Genomic DNA, 16,776 nt, shown 5'->3' with positions numbered 1-16,776 from the left:
CCATCTGTGATTGGTTGTCTTGCCAGTGAACTCCCCTAGATTAAGCAATGGGTCTCAGTAGTCTTCACCTGCCTGGTTCTTGGCATCTTGCCTGGCATTGAGTCGGCATCAATGAAAGTTTAAGGAATGAGTGGAGAAGCTGGGCCCGCACCACCCAGAGAGGGAGGAAGAAGGCAGAGGCAGAGACCAACATCAAGAACAGCTGAGCTCCCCTCCCCACCTCACCACACCAACAGGCTCACCTTGGCTGGTGAGCAGGACCAGGGTTCTGCCTCACCTCTATAGCACCTGGGATAAGATGGGAGCCAGGCATCCTTGCTCCCTGCCCAGCCCTCCTTTCTCCCCAGCAGGAGGGGCTGCCTCTCAAGCATCCCTGAGAGCATGCCCAGAAGCAGGGGGAGCAGTGAGGCCAGTCGGAAGATGCAGGGTAACAGAAAGGAGCCAGGAAACTTGGGGGAGCAAATGCATGGAATGATGGGGACAGCTGTGTTCTTAGGGGAGGAGACTGGCTGAAAGATGCCTGCCAGGACCTAGGACTGGCTCCTCATTACAGTGAGGGCGATATGGTTTAGGTCTCCTCAAGTACATCGTTATCCCAAAGCTCCTTTGGTTCTTGAACATTGAGGAGCCCAGTGTATCACTCCATCTGATACTGGGTGTGGAGGCCAGAGGACCTGTGACCTCTATTGCCACGGGCAGATGGTTCCTGACCCCCGGTTTTGGGAGCCAGAGAGTTGTACATTAAAGTAAGCTCTGACCCTCTTCTTCCACTCAGGGTTGCAGGGTGGTTATTAATGACACCATCAACTGCCAGCCAATGATGGGCCAATGACAGTGTCAAAGTGCTTCAGGGGGCCCTGAACCCCACCCAGGACCCCACCTAGGGTCACGTTCTCCCAACTCCAGGGCTTCTGCTGGCCTGCCTCTAGAGGGCACCCTGATCACCCCACTTCTACCCTTCAGGATCACTTCGGATCTTTCCCCAGTAGCTCTCTGGTCATGCTCCCTGTCTGTGAAGTGGCTTTGGCATCCCCCCTCCTTACCAGCCCACAGCCGCTAACCACCCAGACCCTGGTTACACCACACTCAGACCGTAGCAAATGCCTCCTATCGGGTCCCTCCCACTTCCAGTCTACCTGCCAAGGCTCCATTTCTGAATTCTAGATCTAATCAGGTAATCCCCTTGCTCAAACCTTCAATGGTTCCCTCAGTCAATTCAGTTCAGTCACTCAATTGTGTCCAACTCTGCGACCCCATGGACTGCAGCATGCCAGGCCTCCCTGTCCATCACCAATTCCCAGAACTTGCTCAAACTCATGTCCATTGAGTTGGCGAAGCCATCCAACCATCTCATCCTCTGTCCTCCCCTTCTCCTTCTGCCTTCAATCTTTCCCAGCATCAGGGTTTTTTCCAAGGACTCAGTTCTTTGCATCAGGTAGCCAAAGTATTCCCTATGACCTGTCAAATTCATTCTAGATTTCTTAGCTTGGCATTCAAGGCCCCTCTGCTCAGGTCCCATCTCTTAGCCTTAACTCTCTCTGTAATGTCCCCTATGCTTACCATTCCACACTCACTCCAAGGCTCCAGGCCTGTTCCCTCCACCCGGGCAGCCCTCCCCAGGTCCCTCCACCTGCTGAGACCTCATCTACCCTCCCCTACTTTACCCCACCCACCCGGAAGTCCCCTACATCTGGGTATTTTCTGTCCTTCCTCCGAGCACTCCCAGGAACCTCTCCCAGGGTGTGAACCCTTGGAGAACAGCTGTCTCATCTGTCTTCTAGCTCCACTGTGTGCAGAATCCAGTGCTGGGCACATTAGGGGAAGAAGACATATGGAACGCGCGAATAAGCACTGACCTGTGCAAACATTCGGTCAGTGTTTATCGATCATCTGCTATGTGCTTAGCCGCCGGTGGCATCCAGGGCAAGATGGTGAACAAGGCAGATGTCTCTGCCCGGTGGAGTACAGATGGCTTCTGCTCTAGAAAGTGCTGAGGACTGACCGCAACTCCATGCACCCTCTCCCCACCTGCCCCAGCATATCTAGGGGCTGCCTTGCTGGTTGCCTGGTGATGAGCATTCAGGGAGTGCAGACCGTATACAACACTGGCCTAGGCTGGAGGTTCTCCAACAGCCCAAGTAGCAAGCACTTTGCAGTTGTGTCCGCCATCAGTCCAGGCCTGCAGGTCTTTGGATACCATCAGAGGTTATGTCCACTCACCTTCTCAGGGGCCAGGCCCTCCCCCAGGCCTCAATGCCCTCCAAGCAGCTCCCAGGGCTAGGTAGCTCAAGGTGTCCTGATACTGTAGGAGCCAAGAGGGCAGGGCTCCCCGGCTCATTCTCAGTGCTGCTGAGTTCTGGATGAGATGGAAGACTGGGTGAACTCCTCAGCTGTCCTCTGACATGGGAAGGAGAGGGAGGAGGAGGCAGGGTTAGCCGTTCCATCCCTGGTGCCTGTGGGTCCGCAGATCCTAGCATGCAGACCTGTCTCCAGCCAGGGGTGATGCCCATGCTTTTACCAGCCACACAGCACAACCTTGACCCCTCACAATGGACACTGGCTGAAGGGCAGGAGCAGGGTCCTGGGGGTCCCATGCAGCTGCCAGGCATTGCCCTTTTCATTGCTGACTTGCGAGGGGAGCCCGGGACCCCAGGGGAGGAGCAGGAGCAGCTGGGACAGCAGAGGTGGATTATGGACAGTGGTTATTTACCTGCTGGGACAGAAGCATTGTTAATTCTTACCTTCAGCATTTTAGCAGTTAGTATGACTGTGTCTGTGCATTCCAGCCTGGCCAGCCCTGCTACCAATGACATTGCCAAAGCAACCACGTCAAATCCAATTTAAAACCACATATTTTATTGATGTTCTTTACTGACAATACTCAGCCATGTGTACAAATATTACTCAAGCCCCACACCTGGCAACCTCCCCACTGCCACTCCCTCTGGCCAATCAGCCAGTAGATGACTCCCTGCATCATCTGTCTTTTGCTCCTTCACAATGGCTGAGCCTCCAGGAGTTGGAGCGTGGCAGGGCTGGCTTCCAAGCCTGAGTTTTGGGGTCTCCCTGCTCCTCTTCCACTCCCAGTGCTTCAGTGTGGTCAGAACTGAGGGTGAGCATGCTCCCCCCCAATAACCCCTCCATCCTGGAAGCCTGGGAGCCCCGTTTCACTCCCTTTGCCACATCCTTCCCCTCCAAATGACCTGTCCTGCTGTCTAACGAGACAGCAGAGTAACCATTTTTCAGGGGGTGGGAGTCAGTGCATGGGGACAGCAACGGGATGCTCCCGGGGGCAGGGATCTCACCATCTTGTTCAGTGTTGTATACCAGTGCCTGGTAGAGACTTGGCACATAGTTGGTGCTCAATAAATACAGTAGGAGGCATGAATGAATGCATGAATATAAGAGGGAGAAGTATGAGCGGGAGGCACTGTTACTACATCAGTTCTCTGGAGGCATGAAGGCAGAATCTTCCCAAACTCTGCTCAAGAGCTCAAGGTGTTGTGAGGTGTTGTGCAGCCATGGTCGGGGTCGCTGTGACCACCAGCTAGACGCTGCAGAGTCTGGGCTTCAGCAGACTGGCTGCAGAACGGCTTTGGGGCCCAGTCAGGAGGGGTCATTTGTGTTGTCTCCACTCCCTCATATAACCCAGGGGTCTGGTCATCTGGGCCCCAGAACGCACAGCAGCGCCTTCATCCCGAGTCAGCCAGGGTTGGTATCCTATTTGCACCCCTATATTCTGCTCCCCCCTTCTTGAGCCTCAACTCCTCCTGTCTCCCTCCTCGGAGTTGAGCATCCCCTTCCAGCTTTGCTTTCCCCGCCACTGCCCCGACATGCTCCTGAAATGGCTCCATGCCCCTGTTCTCAAATGCCAACACCCCCAACTAGCATTAATACCCAGTGGTCCTGAAAGTTTGCATCATGATTTTCAGACCCCTCCCTACCTGCCTCATCCTCTATGAAAGCAAATAACTCCCAGGCATCTCTGCAGCAGGCCTTGCCTCTGGACCTGGCAAGCGGTCCTTTTGTGCTCAGGAAGACACTAGAGTCGTGGGGTGGAAAGGAGCTTCCTTTCCCTGGCCCTGTGCAGAAATTCCTTCCACAGCACACCTATTAGATGGCTGCTGAGTCCCTTCTGGAATACCTCCAGCTGTGGGACACTCACTATCTCCCCAGGCAACCATTCAAACATTGAGCAGCTTTAGCTGCTAGAATGTCCTTCAGAAATAAGCCCATTTGCGCCCCTCATTCTCAGTCCTAAAATATTCCAGTGCCCAATCTCTGCGTGACCCTCTCTCCTCCTATTCTGACTCTATTTTCATAACAACATTCCTCACCACCACCCCACCCCCCGTCCCCCCACACACACAGACACGTACACATGCCCTCATCTATGTGGCTGTATAGTCACACACCTCTCTCATTTATCAGTATCTCCCTTCCCTTCTCCCTTGTCTTCCTATCATCCATGGAAGACCTGGAGGTTGGAGACCAATGGCAAAGGCTGGAAGAGTGCCAGGGAAAAGAAGCATCCAGCCAGGTCCTGGACTGGGCTGGGGGGCCCAGCTCGGGTGGGGAGGACAGGAGACAGCAGCTGGAAAATCTCAGGCTGTTGGCCTCTATCTCCCAGAGAAAAGGCCTTGCAACTTGGGGGCTGGGCAGCAAGCTACTGAGTTCTTTTTTCCTTCCACTGTCCACAGTTCCACAGAGATGAGGACACACGACCCTCCTTTCCCAACTTCACTAGCAGTTGGCAGAGCTGACTTGGCTGCCTCTCACCCGTGGTCATTCTAAACATTTTTGCCAGATTTCAGGCCTTTAGGGAGCATCATACCAGCAGTAAGAATCCGCTCCCCACTCCTAGTCTAGGGTTGAAAGGAAAAGCTCTAGCGGATAGCAATGATGACAGGAGACTTGGTAGAGAGTGTATGCACCAGGCAGAGGGGAAAAGCAGGCACTCAAGGGATGGAAACAAAAACAGAGGCCTCTGAACAGTTATCAGCCACCAGGCTGGCTCATGGGGGAGCCTAGCAATGCCTGGGTGGCCATCTTTCCTCCTTGAGAACCAACACAGTTCTCTGGTGTTATAGACCAGGGGTGGATGCTAGGACCTTACCAGTCCAAAGTTGTAGTGGGTCATGGGTTGAGACGGGGTGCTGTGGTCTCATGTTCACGAGGAGTCAAGACAGACACACACACGCAGAGGAGTGATGGGAGCGCCCGCTACTTGTCCCGCTGCTTGCAGCTCTCGCTTCCTACATTGAACATGGGGACCAGCAGGCCCAACAGCCACCTCTTCCCGAAGACCTCCTGTAAGTTCTTGCGCCAAGGCCGGGCCCTCACCGCCACCCCCTTCCGCACCTGGTGGCGGGTCTGCCCCCGGAGAATCAACAGCAGCTGATGGCAGCAGAAGCCAGCGCAGGCCAGGCCAATGGCAAACCAGAGATAAAGCATGAGGATGACGAACATTTCAGAACCGAGGACAGCTCCTGCAGAGGGCGGGGAAAACAAATTTCAGAACCGAGGACAGCTCCTGCAGAGGGCGGGGGAAACCCCAGACTCACTTTACACTCTGGCCACGTAGGAGACTGCGATCCAGGCAGGCGCTTTCCGCTCCGGAGAGAGGGAGATGAATGAGACTGAAACTACATTTTGTAGCAGTCTCAGCGCTGTGGCGAGGGAGAAGCCTAGTTGTCCTAACTTTTTCTTAGTGCTGATGGCTTCTGAGGCGAGAGAGGAGCGCTGGGGACGTGGGGGAGAAGGAAAGGAAACTCCTATGGGCAGTGCCTAGATGCTAACCTTTGCTCAGGGTCAGTGCTTCCCATCTGTCTCTCTGCCTTCTCTTTTGGGGCTAGAAACAGGGAGAAGGGGGTTTTCTCAGGAGGAGAGAATGGTGAGCTGAAGACCCTGGACAGAGAGATGGTGCCTGGGCAACTGTCTGGACTGCAAAGCCTGCTGACTTCGGAGCTGTGAGCACTGGCTGGGAGGATTCAGGAAAGTGACAGCATGATGGAGAACAGGGCCTTGTCATCAAGAAGTCACGAGCTTCAGGGCAGTGCAGAGGATAATTCAATTATCAATGTTAAAAAGAGGACAGTATGGCCACTAGAACTTTCGACCAGAGCTGTCCTATCAGAGCTTGCTAAGGCTGGAAAAGGCCCCCAAGGTCGTCAGTCTAGCCCCCTGCCTTGAGCTGAACCTCCCTTAAACCCCTCTAAATCAGCACTCTGCATGACTGGCTTAAACATCCACTGAGTAAGTGATTCACCATTCTCCTTCCGAGCTGGAGTGGTCGGTCCTTGCTAAGTTTGAATCTCCCAGCTCTGTGGTCTTTCACAAGTTTCTTAACCTCTCTGAGTTTCAGTTTGCTCATAATGTAAAGTGGGTAGAATAGCAATAATTCCACAGGGTTGCAACATTCAGGGACACTGTGTGCCCAGTGGCCAGCATTCTGGTTCATTCAGCTCAGCCCTCCCTGCTGAGCATCCTTCACAGATAAGGAGACTACCTCCAAAAGAGGCTCAAGTTTAACTCCTAAGACCATCAAGCTTTCTCCTTCTCCTTTCCAGGGCTTGGAGACCTGGCTGATTTACAACTTTGGCAGCCTCCACCTGCCCAGCCATCAGGACAGTGGGCCTAGCAGAGAACTCAAAAGCCCTCCTCAGCCCCTCTCTCCTGCAGGGCAAGCTCACCACCACTCCCTCCAGTGAGACGCAAGTGCCTGCCAGAGACCCCACCTTACAACCTACTCATCCCTGCAAATCTCAACCATATACCTCCCTTCTCCAGTTTCCCCTGGCCCCCAAGGACCTCTTCTCATCTCCCCAAGCTTCCATTTCCAGATTCCTGAGGGCTGGGCTTTTAAAACTTTTCCAATCTGAGCAATGCTGGACTCAGCAACCAAGAGGACATGGATATGACTCAGGTTTGCTCATTAGCATCCCTGTCTTGCCCTCAGCCCTAGGAGATTTGATAGCAAGTTTCTCTTGGCAAACTTGGGGACAGATAAGTCCCACTGCCCGAGGGATGGGAAGCTCAGTCCAGCTGGCTTGCACTGGGGGCAGGGAACAGCAGTGGGACAGGGCTCACTTTGGGCCGTGCCATGCCTCTGACCCACTTCTTCCTCATCAGGTTAGCTCAGGCAGCCAAGTGTAGGATGAAGGACCCTGGGACCACGGTGCCCTCTGGGGTGCAGGAATGCTGACAGGCAAAGAGGGCCTGCAAGCTGGGATATGCGAACATCAGAGCTGTCAAGCACAAGCCTGCCTTGCAACGCAGCCTCAGGGACAAGCCTGGGCTGATGGAAGCTGTTTTCCACAGGCTTTTTTTCTGGCACAAATCAAGGCATACAGAAAAGACCTTGTGGCCTTTCCTTGGCCCCTTGCAGCAGCTATAAAAGGCTATTCTGGGGATCTGTTTTTTCTCAAAGTGTTTGAAGATGCCTAGCCTGGCTGCCTCAGCTCCTCTGAACTATTTAATAATCGCTCTGCTCCTTTTAGAAAATCACAGAATTTTCCTAATGGGTTGAAACAGTCACACCATCCAGTCTCTCCAGCCCGGTTTCCCACCAAGTACCTTTGATAGAACGTCACCCAGATCTTTAACATCCATCCAGGGATAAGAAGCTCCCTCCCTCCCAAAGTGACTCAATCATCAAGAAGCAACTTCAGAGGGGCAGCCCCAGGAAAGCAGTATGGTAGGAAGAATAGGGGCTCTGGATGCTAGCAGCCCTGAGTCCAAATCTTGGGTTTGATACTGTGTGTTCCAAAGCAACTTATCCTTGTTAAGCCTTTGGTTGCTGAGTCTTTAAAAATTATATAATAATACTTATCTTACAGACTTGTCCTGAGGATTGGCTGAAATAAGATCTGCATGGTGAGTAGCACATACAGTTTGCCCAACAAACATTAACCTTTCTATTTGTCCACTGGATTTTTTTGGCACCTACCACACTGGCATAGTTTTCCAAGTGCCGTGAACACAGGTCAGATGGCATCACCTCCCTTTCTCAGATGAGAAGAATGAGGCTCAGAGAGGTGAGACAACCTGCAGTGGTCCCATAAAGCCAAAAGAAAGAACAACTTCTAAAAATGTCACTGGCCAGTCCTTCTTCTCTGGCACCAACTGAGGGTGTGTGGGCAGTAGCCATCTGAAGACCCATCCCAGTTTTTGCCCCCAGGGCCCACATTCGCAGCCATCCCATGCTCTGGTGGCAGATCTGCTTTAGGGGCAGCCCCACAGTTGAGGACAGGTCAGCCTGGGCAACTTTGTTCCTTTTAACACCCTCCTATCCACCTAGCTTCCTGAGCAGATGAGAAGTCGGGGGGAGCCTCAACCATTTGGGTTAAGAAGTGAGGGAGAAGGAACAGGAAGGGAGAAGCTGAATAGGGGAGGTGTGTGTCAGGGCAGGGGAGAGAAAGGCTGGCAAGGGGAAAGATGTGTGTGTGTGTGTGTGTGTGTGTGTTAGTCGCTCAGTCATGTCTGACTTCTTTGCAACCCCGTGGTCTGTAGCCCACCAGGCTCCTCTATCCATGGGATTCTCCAGTCAAGAGTACTGGAGTGGGTTGCCATTCCATTCTCCAAGGGGAAAGATGAAAGCCTGGCAAAGGAGGAAGGTGAGATGAGACAGTTGGAGATTAGAAATTGAGGCCTCCTTTACTAGGGGGTCTGGCGAGGAGGTAAAAGATAGTGGGGCTTATTCTTCTGCTGGAACCAGGATCTGGGCCCCAAGAAAGGGACTGACTGGCTCTGTTTCCCCATCAGATTAAAGCAAGAGGCCTCTCTTCCTTACTTTCCTGTCTCCCAAACCTAGCACATATGGACAGTCCTCAAGGCCAGGCTTATCTCAAATCAAACCATTTCAACATCCTCCCTTAGGAAGCATCCATTTTTATGTGAATAAGACTACTTGGAAAAGGAAGTGTTATCAGGCTCTCTGGCTCTCCTCCTTCCTCCACCTGCTGTGCTCACACTCCACCCCCTAACCCGCCCACCTGCCCTCCCCCAGCCTGGTTATTTCAGTCCCCGGCAGCCTCCCATGCTGGCGCCCGCCCGGGTCCAGAAGGCCCCAAGAGCTCTGAGTTCTGGGCCCAGCTCAACCACCAGCCCTCAAGACAGCCCTCATCCCTGAGTCCTTCCTGGGCCTCTGTGTTCCCACTGCCAAATGGCACCAAGTTCTCTGTCTTCTAAGGACTGGGTCACAGCCCCAACGAAAGACCAAGATGCTGCTTCCCCAGAGTAGAGCAGAATTTCATATGAGCATCCAGCCCAGACATACCACAACCGTTTGGGGTTCTCAGTGGAAGTAGCTGTATTCTGTCTTTCTTTGTCCCTGAAAGGTCAGTGGGGGAGGACACAAGCCATTTGTCCTGAGCTGTTGTGTGTTGTCTAAAAAGACCTGGGAGGCAGGCCAGAGGCTGTCATTCAGAAATAAAGATACTGGACAGCCATTTGATCCCATCTGAGTCTGTTTCTTCATGAGAAATGGAAATAACAACATCATACACACACGGCTACCTGTCTATATATATATATATATATGCTACTGATTGTAAGAACCAAGACAGTCAGGGCCAGGGTGGGTGAACTGAAGGAAATGAGGTCAGGGCAGACTTCAAGGCCAGGTAAGGTGGTAAGAACTGCCACCAGGGACCAGGTCCCTTTGGGCCTTGATACCCCAGTCTCCTTGGGGTACACTTTACAAGGTACAGCCCTCACCAGTGTGCCTAGCTGACCCCAGTGTGAGGGCCCACACACACCTGGCTCCTACAGGTGTAAGAGCCTCCTGGAGGGTCAGATGCCCCACCAGTCCCATGATACTGGTGTGAAGATGGAGTCATTAAATATGGCTACAACTCCAGCCAGGGTGCTCTTTGCTCTGAGCCATCTGTAGACCGGAGAACAACCTGGTGGGGTCAAATATAACGCGTAGAAGGGCGGGACTGGCCCAGCACCCTGGTCAACCTTCCTGTAGTTGGTTGGCGAGATCTTTAGAGGCCAAAGTCCTTGGAGGAATGAGTGAGCCGGACTGGAGTCCAGGCAGAGGAAGGTCATAGCGTGGGGCTGCCTCCAGGCTGTGTGGAGGGACAGCTAGCACTCAGCCCTGCCTGCTACAGAGCAGATGTATTGCCTGGATGGCCACAGTTCTATGAGCACACGGACAGTGGCACCCAATGAGATAATGAATGAGGATGGGGGTGGAGAGGGAGGTTGCCAGGTGACATAGATGCCCTGTTAGTTTGAATTTCAAATAGATAACAAAAGAAAACAAACAAACAAAAAAACATATGAATATGTCCCCTGCAATATTCAGGAAATACTTTTACTGAAAAGTTAAGCATTGTTTTATCTGAAATTACAGTGTAACTGGTCATCCTGTATATTATTTGCTAAACCTGGCAAATGTAGGGTTGAGGTGGAAGGTGTCCGTGTAGGGCCCAACCTGCCTGCCAAGGCCCACTCACCGGAGAAGAACTGGCTGATGGAGGTGGGAAGGAGCGTGAGGAAGGCCAGAGGGTGGGCGAAGGAGATGGACAGGACCGCGGAGATGTAGGCCACGCCGGCCACCATGGAGTAGAGGCAGGCCAGCGAGGTGTAGAGGCAGAACAGGATGAAGTTTCGCATGTTCCTGCTCCCGATGCAGTTGCCGGTGAAGAAACAGTGGTGGTCGTGCCTCAGGGTGACTCTGGCACACACGCGGCAGAAGTGGGTGCTGGGCGGGGGGCACAGGGCCCTCCTGGCCTCGGCCCCCTGGCAGGCGTCCAGGTCGTCCGGGGAGTTCTGGATGACCAGGACGTAGTTGCCCAGGGCGTTGGCGGAGAGGAACAGGAAGAGCGCCCCGTGGAGCAGGGCGGGCGAGAAGAGGCGGGCGGCCGTGGGGTCCTCACGCATGCGGGGCAGAAACAGGAAGAGCTGCAGCACCAATGTCACCAGGGCGATGCACAGGAAGTAGGCGGGGGCCACCACGTTGAGCAGCCTCAGGGCCAGCATCCTCAATCACACTCCTAAGGGTCCAGGGTGAGAGGGAGACTTACCACAGTGTCCCGAGGGCGCCCTAGGGTGCTCCCCAGTTCTATCTGTTCTGCTCCACGAAAATCCACGTCCCTCAGATCGCCCCTCCTCTTCTCCCTAACCATGACCCAGCAGGAGTGACACCCTGAGATCACCATGGCCTCTGGGGCCAAGCCCTACGTCCTGGTGTCTGCCTCCTCCATTTTTGAGCAACCTCAGCACCCTGAAGCCCCCTGGGGGTCAGGCAGGAGGAAGGCTAGGTCAAGGGCTTGTTCCCAGTCTGTAGGAGGTGGGGCGGGGGAGGGGAGCTAGGGCTCTGCTCCCCTGTGGCAGTGGAAATGTGTCCGGTTTTGAGATTTCTCCCTCCGACCCCTAGGAGGACAAAGCAGAAGATCTGGGGTGGGGGCAGATGGAAATGACCTCCTGGCGGTCCTGTTTCACCTCCCCTTTCTCTGCCCCACCCCCCATCTTGGGCTGTACTCAGCAACCTTACCCATACCCCAAAGAGCTTTGAGGGTATGTGTGCCTGTGGGTACCCTGATGTTTGCATGGGGGTGTGGGGGGCTGTTCCTTGTGTGTGATTCTATGTATGTAATCTGTGTGTGCTCCTGTGTATCTGTGTTTGTGTGTGTCTGAGTGTACACATAGCAGCCGCTGCCACCCGGCTTCTTAGAAAAATCAATGACAACAATCAATACATTCACACACACATTTAGGAGGCGGGGGTGGGGGCCACACCGGAATACCAGGGTCAGCTGGTTTTGCTCAGTCCATCTCTCTGACTGCTGACTGCCCTAGCTATTTCTTGGCAAAGAGGCGACGAAATTAAAATCCCCCTGCGCCCCCTCGCACCACCACCCACTTTGCGCCTGCCTCCCGCCCTCCTGGTGCGAGAAACCCAAACAACCCCGATGGCGCCGCCGAGACCCTTTCGATGCCAACAAGCTCTCCCCGAGCACAGAAGTGGCTGCTTGGCCAGCCTTTCAGCGGACCTACCCCCGCCGCGGATTGCAGCCTCGCACCAACACATTTATCTCCCCTCGCCCCTCACAGTCCCGGTTCCTGCCCAGCTTCGGAAGCCACTGAAAAATAGGATTCTGGGCGCCCGCGAGAACTTTTCCAGGGGCTCGGAAGTAGGCGAGCCTGAGACTCGAGAAAAGTTCTAGGAAGGGTTGTTGCACCCAGGATGGGCGAATGCCACGAGGCCTTGGTCCAGGCTGTCCCGTGCCAATCGGGTGACTGATCACCTTGGAGTCGCCTTTGCAGGTGCCGGAGCCCCCAGGAGACTGCCGGCCGCCGTAGGGACCGCGGGCCTCTGTCAGCGGCGGGGGTCTCGGCGCAGGGCTGAGACCACTGGGGTTGGTCGCTAGGAGCCCCTCACCGCCCCTCCGCCAGACGCTCCGGGGGGGCTGCGGCGGCGGCGGCTCTGCCCACCCCTAGAGAGCCGGCAACCCAGGCTCCGGCGAGAAGCGAGTGTCTTCCCCACGCCGGTCGCCAGGGGGGCCGCGGGAGCAGATTCCAGATGCGCCGCGGCGCCGGGAAGAAGGACGGGCTGGGGGCTGCGAGGGGCGCACTGCCGGCGGCCGCAGCCCCAGCCGCGAGCGGGAGAAGGGACCGAGGGGACCGCCGGGGCGGCCCCGGCGCGCGGGGAGCTGTCCGTTCAGCACTGCAGCCGGCCTCACCCGCCGAGAAGGGAGGCATAGCCGGGGCCCCGGCGAGACAGACAGCGCGGGCGGCAGCGGGCTGGGCGGCCACCGCCTCCCGGGCGCCCGGGAAGCCGCCCCCCGCGCCGCCGCAGAGCGGGTAGGGAGAGGAACTCACCGAGCTCTAGTCGCCGACAAGAGGAGCCCCGGACGCCGGCTCTCGCCCTCCCCGAGGCTGCAAAGTTACGGGCTCGGCCCCACGGGCTCTCAGCCTCCTCACGCTTCGCTGGGGGACCGGGCAGGTAGCGGGGGTGTCGGGAGGAGGGAGCGGGCAGCTGCCGTCCTCCCACTTGGGCGCCGGCGAGTGGGGGCCAGGAGGCGGCGGGGACGGCAGCTGGGCATCCCCCCCCCCCCACACCGCCCTTCCCAGAGCCCCGCCAACCCTCCCTTCCCTCCTGGGGGCGGCGCTCTGGCCACCTCGCTCAGCTTCGTGGACTTGCTCCCCTCCCCAACCTTCCCCCACCTCGTTCCTCTTGAGCGGGCTGGGGCTCCCCGCCTGACTTCAGCCACCAGTCCAGCTGTGAGCTCTGGGTTCAGCCCTGATGTGGAGGCTCTCTCACCGTCATCTGCTCCTTCCCTCCCCACTGTGGCTGAGACCCTTCCATCCTCTCCCATCCTTCTCATACTGAGGAAATCGGAGGGGATTAGGAGTTCAGCTTTTCCCTGGGGGGCGACCACCCTTGAAGATCAGCGTCCTTGTGGTGATGGCTTGAGAGCCCCGACCCTGGAGCCTGTCTGCCCCAGGGTCTGAATGTCCATCATTCACAGCTGGGTGATCTTCAGATTCCAGTTTCTCCATCTGTAAAAGAGAGAAGTGAGTTTATATGACAACAATCTATGTAAAGAGCTTAAATCGTGCCTGCACAGGGTGAACGCTATTTGAGTATTCATTTGTAATTATTGACTCTATTTGCTGGGCCCTTACTGGGAACCAGGCACTATGCTAAGCCTTTAGCATGAGGCAGCTTTGTTCATCCTCAGCAGAAGCTCTGTGATGTCCATTGTATGGATAAGGAGACTGAGGCACGGAGGAGCTAAGTTCACATGCCCAAGGACATACTGCGGGTAAGTGGCAGAGCCTGGATTTGAACTAATGCAGCTGCTCTCAGCCTCTACACAGCCCAGCATCACCCTGAGACCCAGAGGGAGCTCTGACTTGGGAGAAAGGGGTATAACTGAACCATTTATCCAGACACAGAGCTTGAACAGCTTGAACCAGGAGTGTCTGCCTGGAGTCTTGGCCCCATCTCGCTCTTCCTAATTCCTTTCTTTTTTCTGACCTCACTAGTCTGAGGTAGGTACTGAGCAGCACCAAGAAGGTGGGGACAGTTGGCCAGTGTGTGTCAGATGGAGGTTGGAGGGAGCAGAGACGGCTTTAGAACCCCTGCAGAAATATGGGCACCACCACCACCTCGGCTTTTTGAGGTGTCAGAGATCACCTCACTACCCTGTTACACTCCTCTGGGTGAAAGCAAACATCATAAATGAGTAATTGTTTATTGCTTCCTCAACTGGTTGATTAAAACAAGAATAAGCCCTTAAAATGAGGACAATATGCTTATCAGCTCAGCCTATATTTTTGAAGCATCAGATACTGTTTTCTCTGTATTTTAACGGTAGGCATCAAAATGAAAAAGACAACCAGGAAACCTTTTCATGTTCTGCAAGGGTCTTATGTATAAGCAAAAGAACAGCTTGCCAGGTGTTGGCCTCTGAGAATCTGGCAGCCCTGTGAGACCTGATGGCCAGAGGGCAGGCACAGGAAAGCACAAATGGTCATTTTTTTTTTTCCTTTAGAGCCTCTTTGTGTCAAGATCATGGCTGTCTGGACCCTTTTCAGAAGCTCTGCCTGCCTCTCACCCTGGCTTGGGAGGGAGGGAATGGAGGACTTGGCTGTATTGATTGAAGATCTCCATTCCCTAAATACCTTGAGAGTCAGGCGGTATTTCTAATTTTATTTTGCATATGGGTGTGTGGTGGGAAGGTGTGTGTCTGATTGTGTGTGTGTGTGTGTGTGTGTGTGTGTAAGGGGAGGGAAGGAGAAGGAGAAAGGAGAAGCTAAGGAACGTGGGAAGATGTTGGTGGGGGAAGGGAGCATTCAGCCAGGAAAGAGATGGAGATCTGGCCTTGAAAACACAAACGGACAAGAGCAATTATTTGCTTAGAAATATGGTTTATCAACCGAAAAGGACATTAAAGCTTCAAGTCTAGAGCTGGTTCCCCAGCACTCCCCTCCCCCACTCAGTGAACTGGGGAAGAGGAAGGACAGCCAAGTGTTATTTTGTTTTTCTAAAATTGGTGATTATCTCTGACAAAATCAATAGGGAAGGCAATTTGAAAACTTCAGTTCTGGCCCCATCAAAATTAAGCAGACTAAGAACGGACACTTTATTGCCCCTGACCGCTGCTGTGGCACCTGGAGCAAAGTCATCTTACCTCTCTGCTCTTAGTATTCTCATCCATAAAATTTGATGAAGATGTTACCTTGTGATGGTGATGGTCAAATGGGATAAAATAAGTGCCTCGTCCTGGCAGGAGATTGGACAGTGTTAGCTTTTTCCTCCTCCTGCCTGTCTCTCTTCTGGGCTCTTATCTTTATTCACAAGAGCATCTTATCTTTCCAACTAAAGTGAGAGCTCCTGGTCTATGTGGGAAGTATTTGGGGGTCTCCTCCATGTCTCCTAACATAATGGTTCATCCAGAAGGGATGCTGAGTACAAGTGTATCAGTGATGAATTGATTCTGGACTTTGAGAGAAGCAGCTATGTTCCAAGGTCTTTGGAGTGTCTGATGAGGACATATTTCCTATTAATCTTGCATCCTGCCATCATCCACCCCAACTATAGTCTCATCCTCCATAAACAGCATCAGAAAATAATTTATAAACCACACTCTGCATCTCCCTTATCGTATATTCTCATAGTTAGCTATGACTCTACCTGCAGGCGATCCCAAGGCAGCAGGAACACAGACAGGCATCTGACTGCTGCTGAGTGTTTTCTCAGAAATATGTGCCACAAACCTTGCTATTTGGTGATGTTATCTGAATAAAATGAACTCCCTCCCCAGGGGCAATTATTCCATTTGCCTCAAAATGTTGTGTACAAAGAGAAAAACTGCACAGTAAGCGGCTTCTCCCTTGGATGAGGAACCATACAAATGTCTGTCTGGCCCTACAACTCAAGTGTTGAGACAGAGAATATTCCAAGATGCAAGGGCCATACCTCAGGAGGCTGTGGGAAGTGGGTTTCATTCATTCTTGTGCTCTTATTTCAGATTGATCATGAAGACAGGCTGGGGTCTCAAGGCTAACTGGTGCCCTGAAATTAAGATCTTAATAGACCTCCTCAGACAGGATGCTCTTTACTGCCAGGAGCAAGTCGTAGCCAGGGGCAACCACAAAGTGCTCCCCAAGTCTCAGAAGGTTCAGCGAGACACCATCCCTGCCTGCCTGGATTCCAAAAAGATACAAGTACAATCCTTGTCTTAGCCAGCCAAATACATGAAAATTGGGTTATCACAGAATTTCCATTTGGAGGTGGTAATTTGGTTGGCCAACTACATCTTCATTTTAATGATATTACTTTAATGCAATCAAGTACTTTGCAGGTTACAAAGTGCAGCCACAAAATTAAAATTTCATTCTGCAAGTCTCTCAACAGTCCTGTAAGCTAGCTGGGGAAACATTATTAAACCCATTTTTCTTACGAGGAAACTGAGGTTCAGAGATTTGCGGCATGTTGATTTGTAAGGCTGGCCTGTGTTCGATTTAAAATGTGACTTAACATATAAACATCTTATTGACGGTTAACTTTTCTAGAACATACAGAAAAGACAAAGGTACATGGCATACTTCCCTAGAATAGAAGACCTGCATAGTCTCTCTTTAAGTAAGTAATTTGTGTAAAATTACATAAATAAAGGTTGCACCATGTTAATCAGATGCTCTCCCATTTGTGCTGCTGGAGAGTGTGAATGTGGTTAAGCCAGTGATGTTCAGTCACCCAAGGCCACATGTCAAGGTAGGAGCAGCAGGTCTGAACGTCACCCTCTGGGTGACAGG

General features: G+C 53.4%; 1 protein-coding gene across 2 annotated transcripts; it reads right to left on the bottom strand.

Moving 5' to 3' along the window:
- Positions 1–2,834: 2,834 nt before the first annotated feature.
- On the bottom strand, positions 2,835–14,052 carry ZDHHC22 (zinc finger DHHC-type palmitoyltransferase 22). 2 transcript variants are annotated; one of them, XM_006052874.3, is made up of 3 exons: positions 12,832–14,052; positions 10,464–11,003; positions 2,835–5,489 (listed from the first exon to the last, which is right to left on the bottom strand). In XM_006052874.3, exons 2-3 carry the CDS (start codon positions 10,987–10,989, stop codon positions 5,224–5,226), a joined length of 792 nt encoding a protein of 263 aa, XP_006052936.1. In that variant the 5' UTR covers positions 10,990–11,003; positions 12,832–14,052; the 3' UTR covers positions 2,835–5,223. The 2 variants fall into 2 exon arrangements, with proteins under 2 accessions (XP_006052936.1, XP_044780638.1); XM_044924703.1 differs by lacking the exon at positions 12,832–14,052 and adding an exon at positions 12,258–12,764.
- Between the last annotated feature and the right edge of the window lie 2,724 nt (positions 14,053–16,776).

Source organism: Bubalus bubalis, chromosome 11, assembly GCF_019923935.1.
Source record: "Bubalus bubalis isolate 160015118507 breed Murrah chromosome 11, NDDB_SH_1, whole genome shotgun sequence".
In the NCBI taxonomy this organism is placed as follows: domain Eukaryota; kingdom Metazoa; phylum Chordata; class Mammalia; order Artiodactyla; family Bovidae; genus Bubalus; species Bubalus bubalis.
Note: the sequence above shows the minus strand (reverse complement) of the source record. Positions and strands in the feature narration are given on the sequence as shown.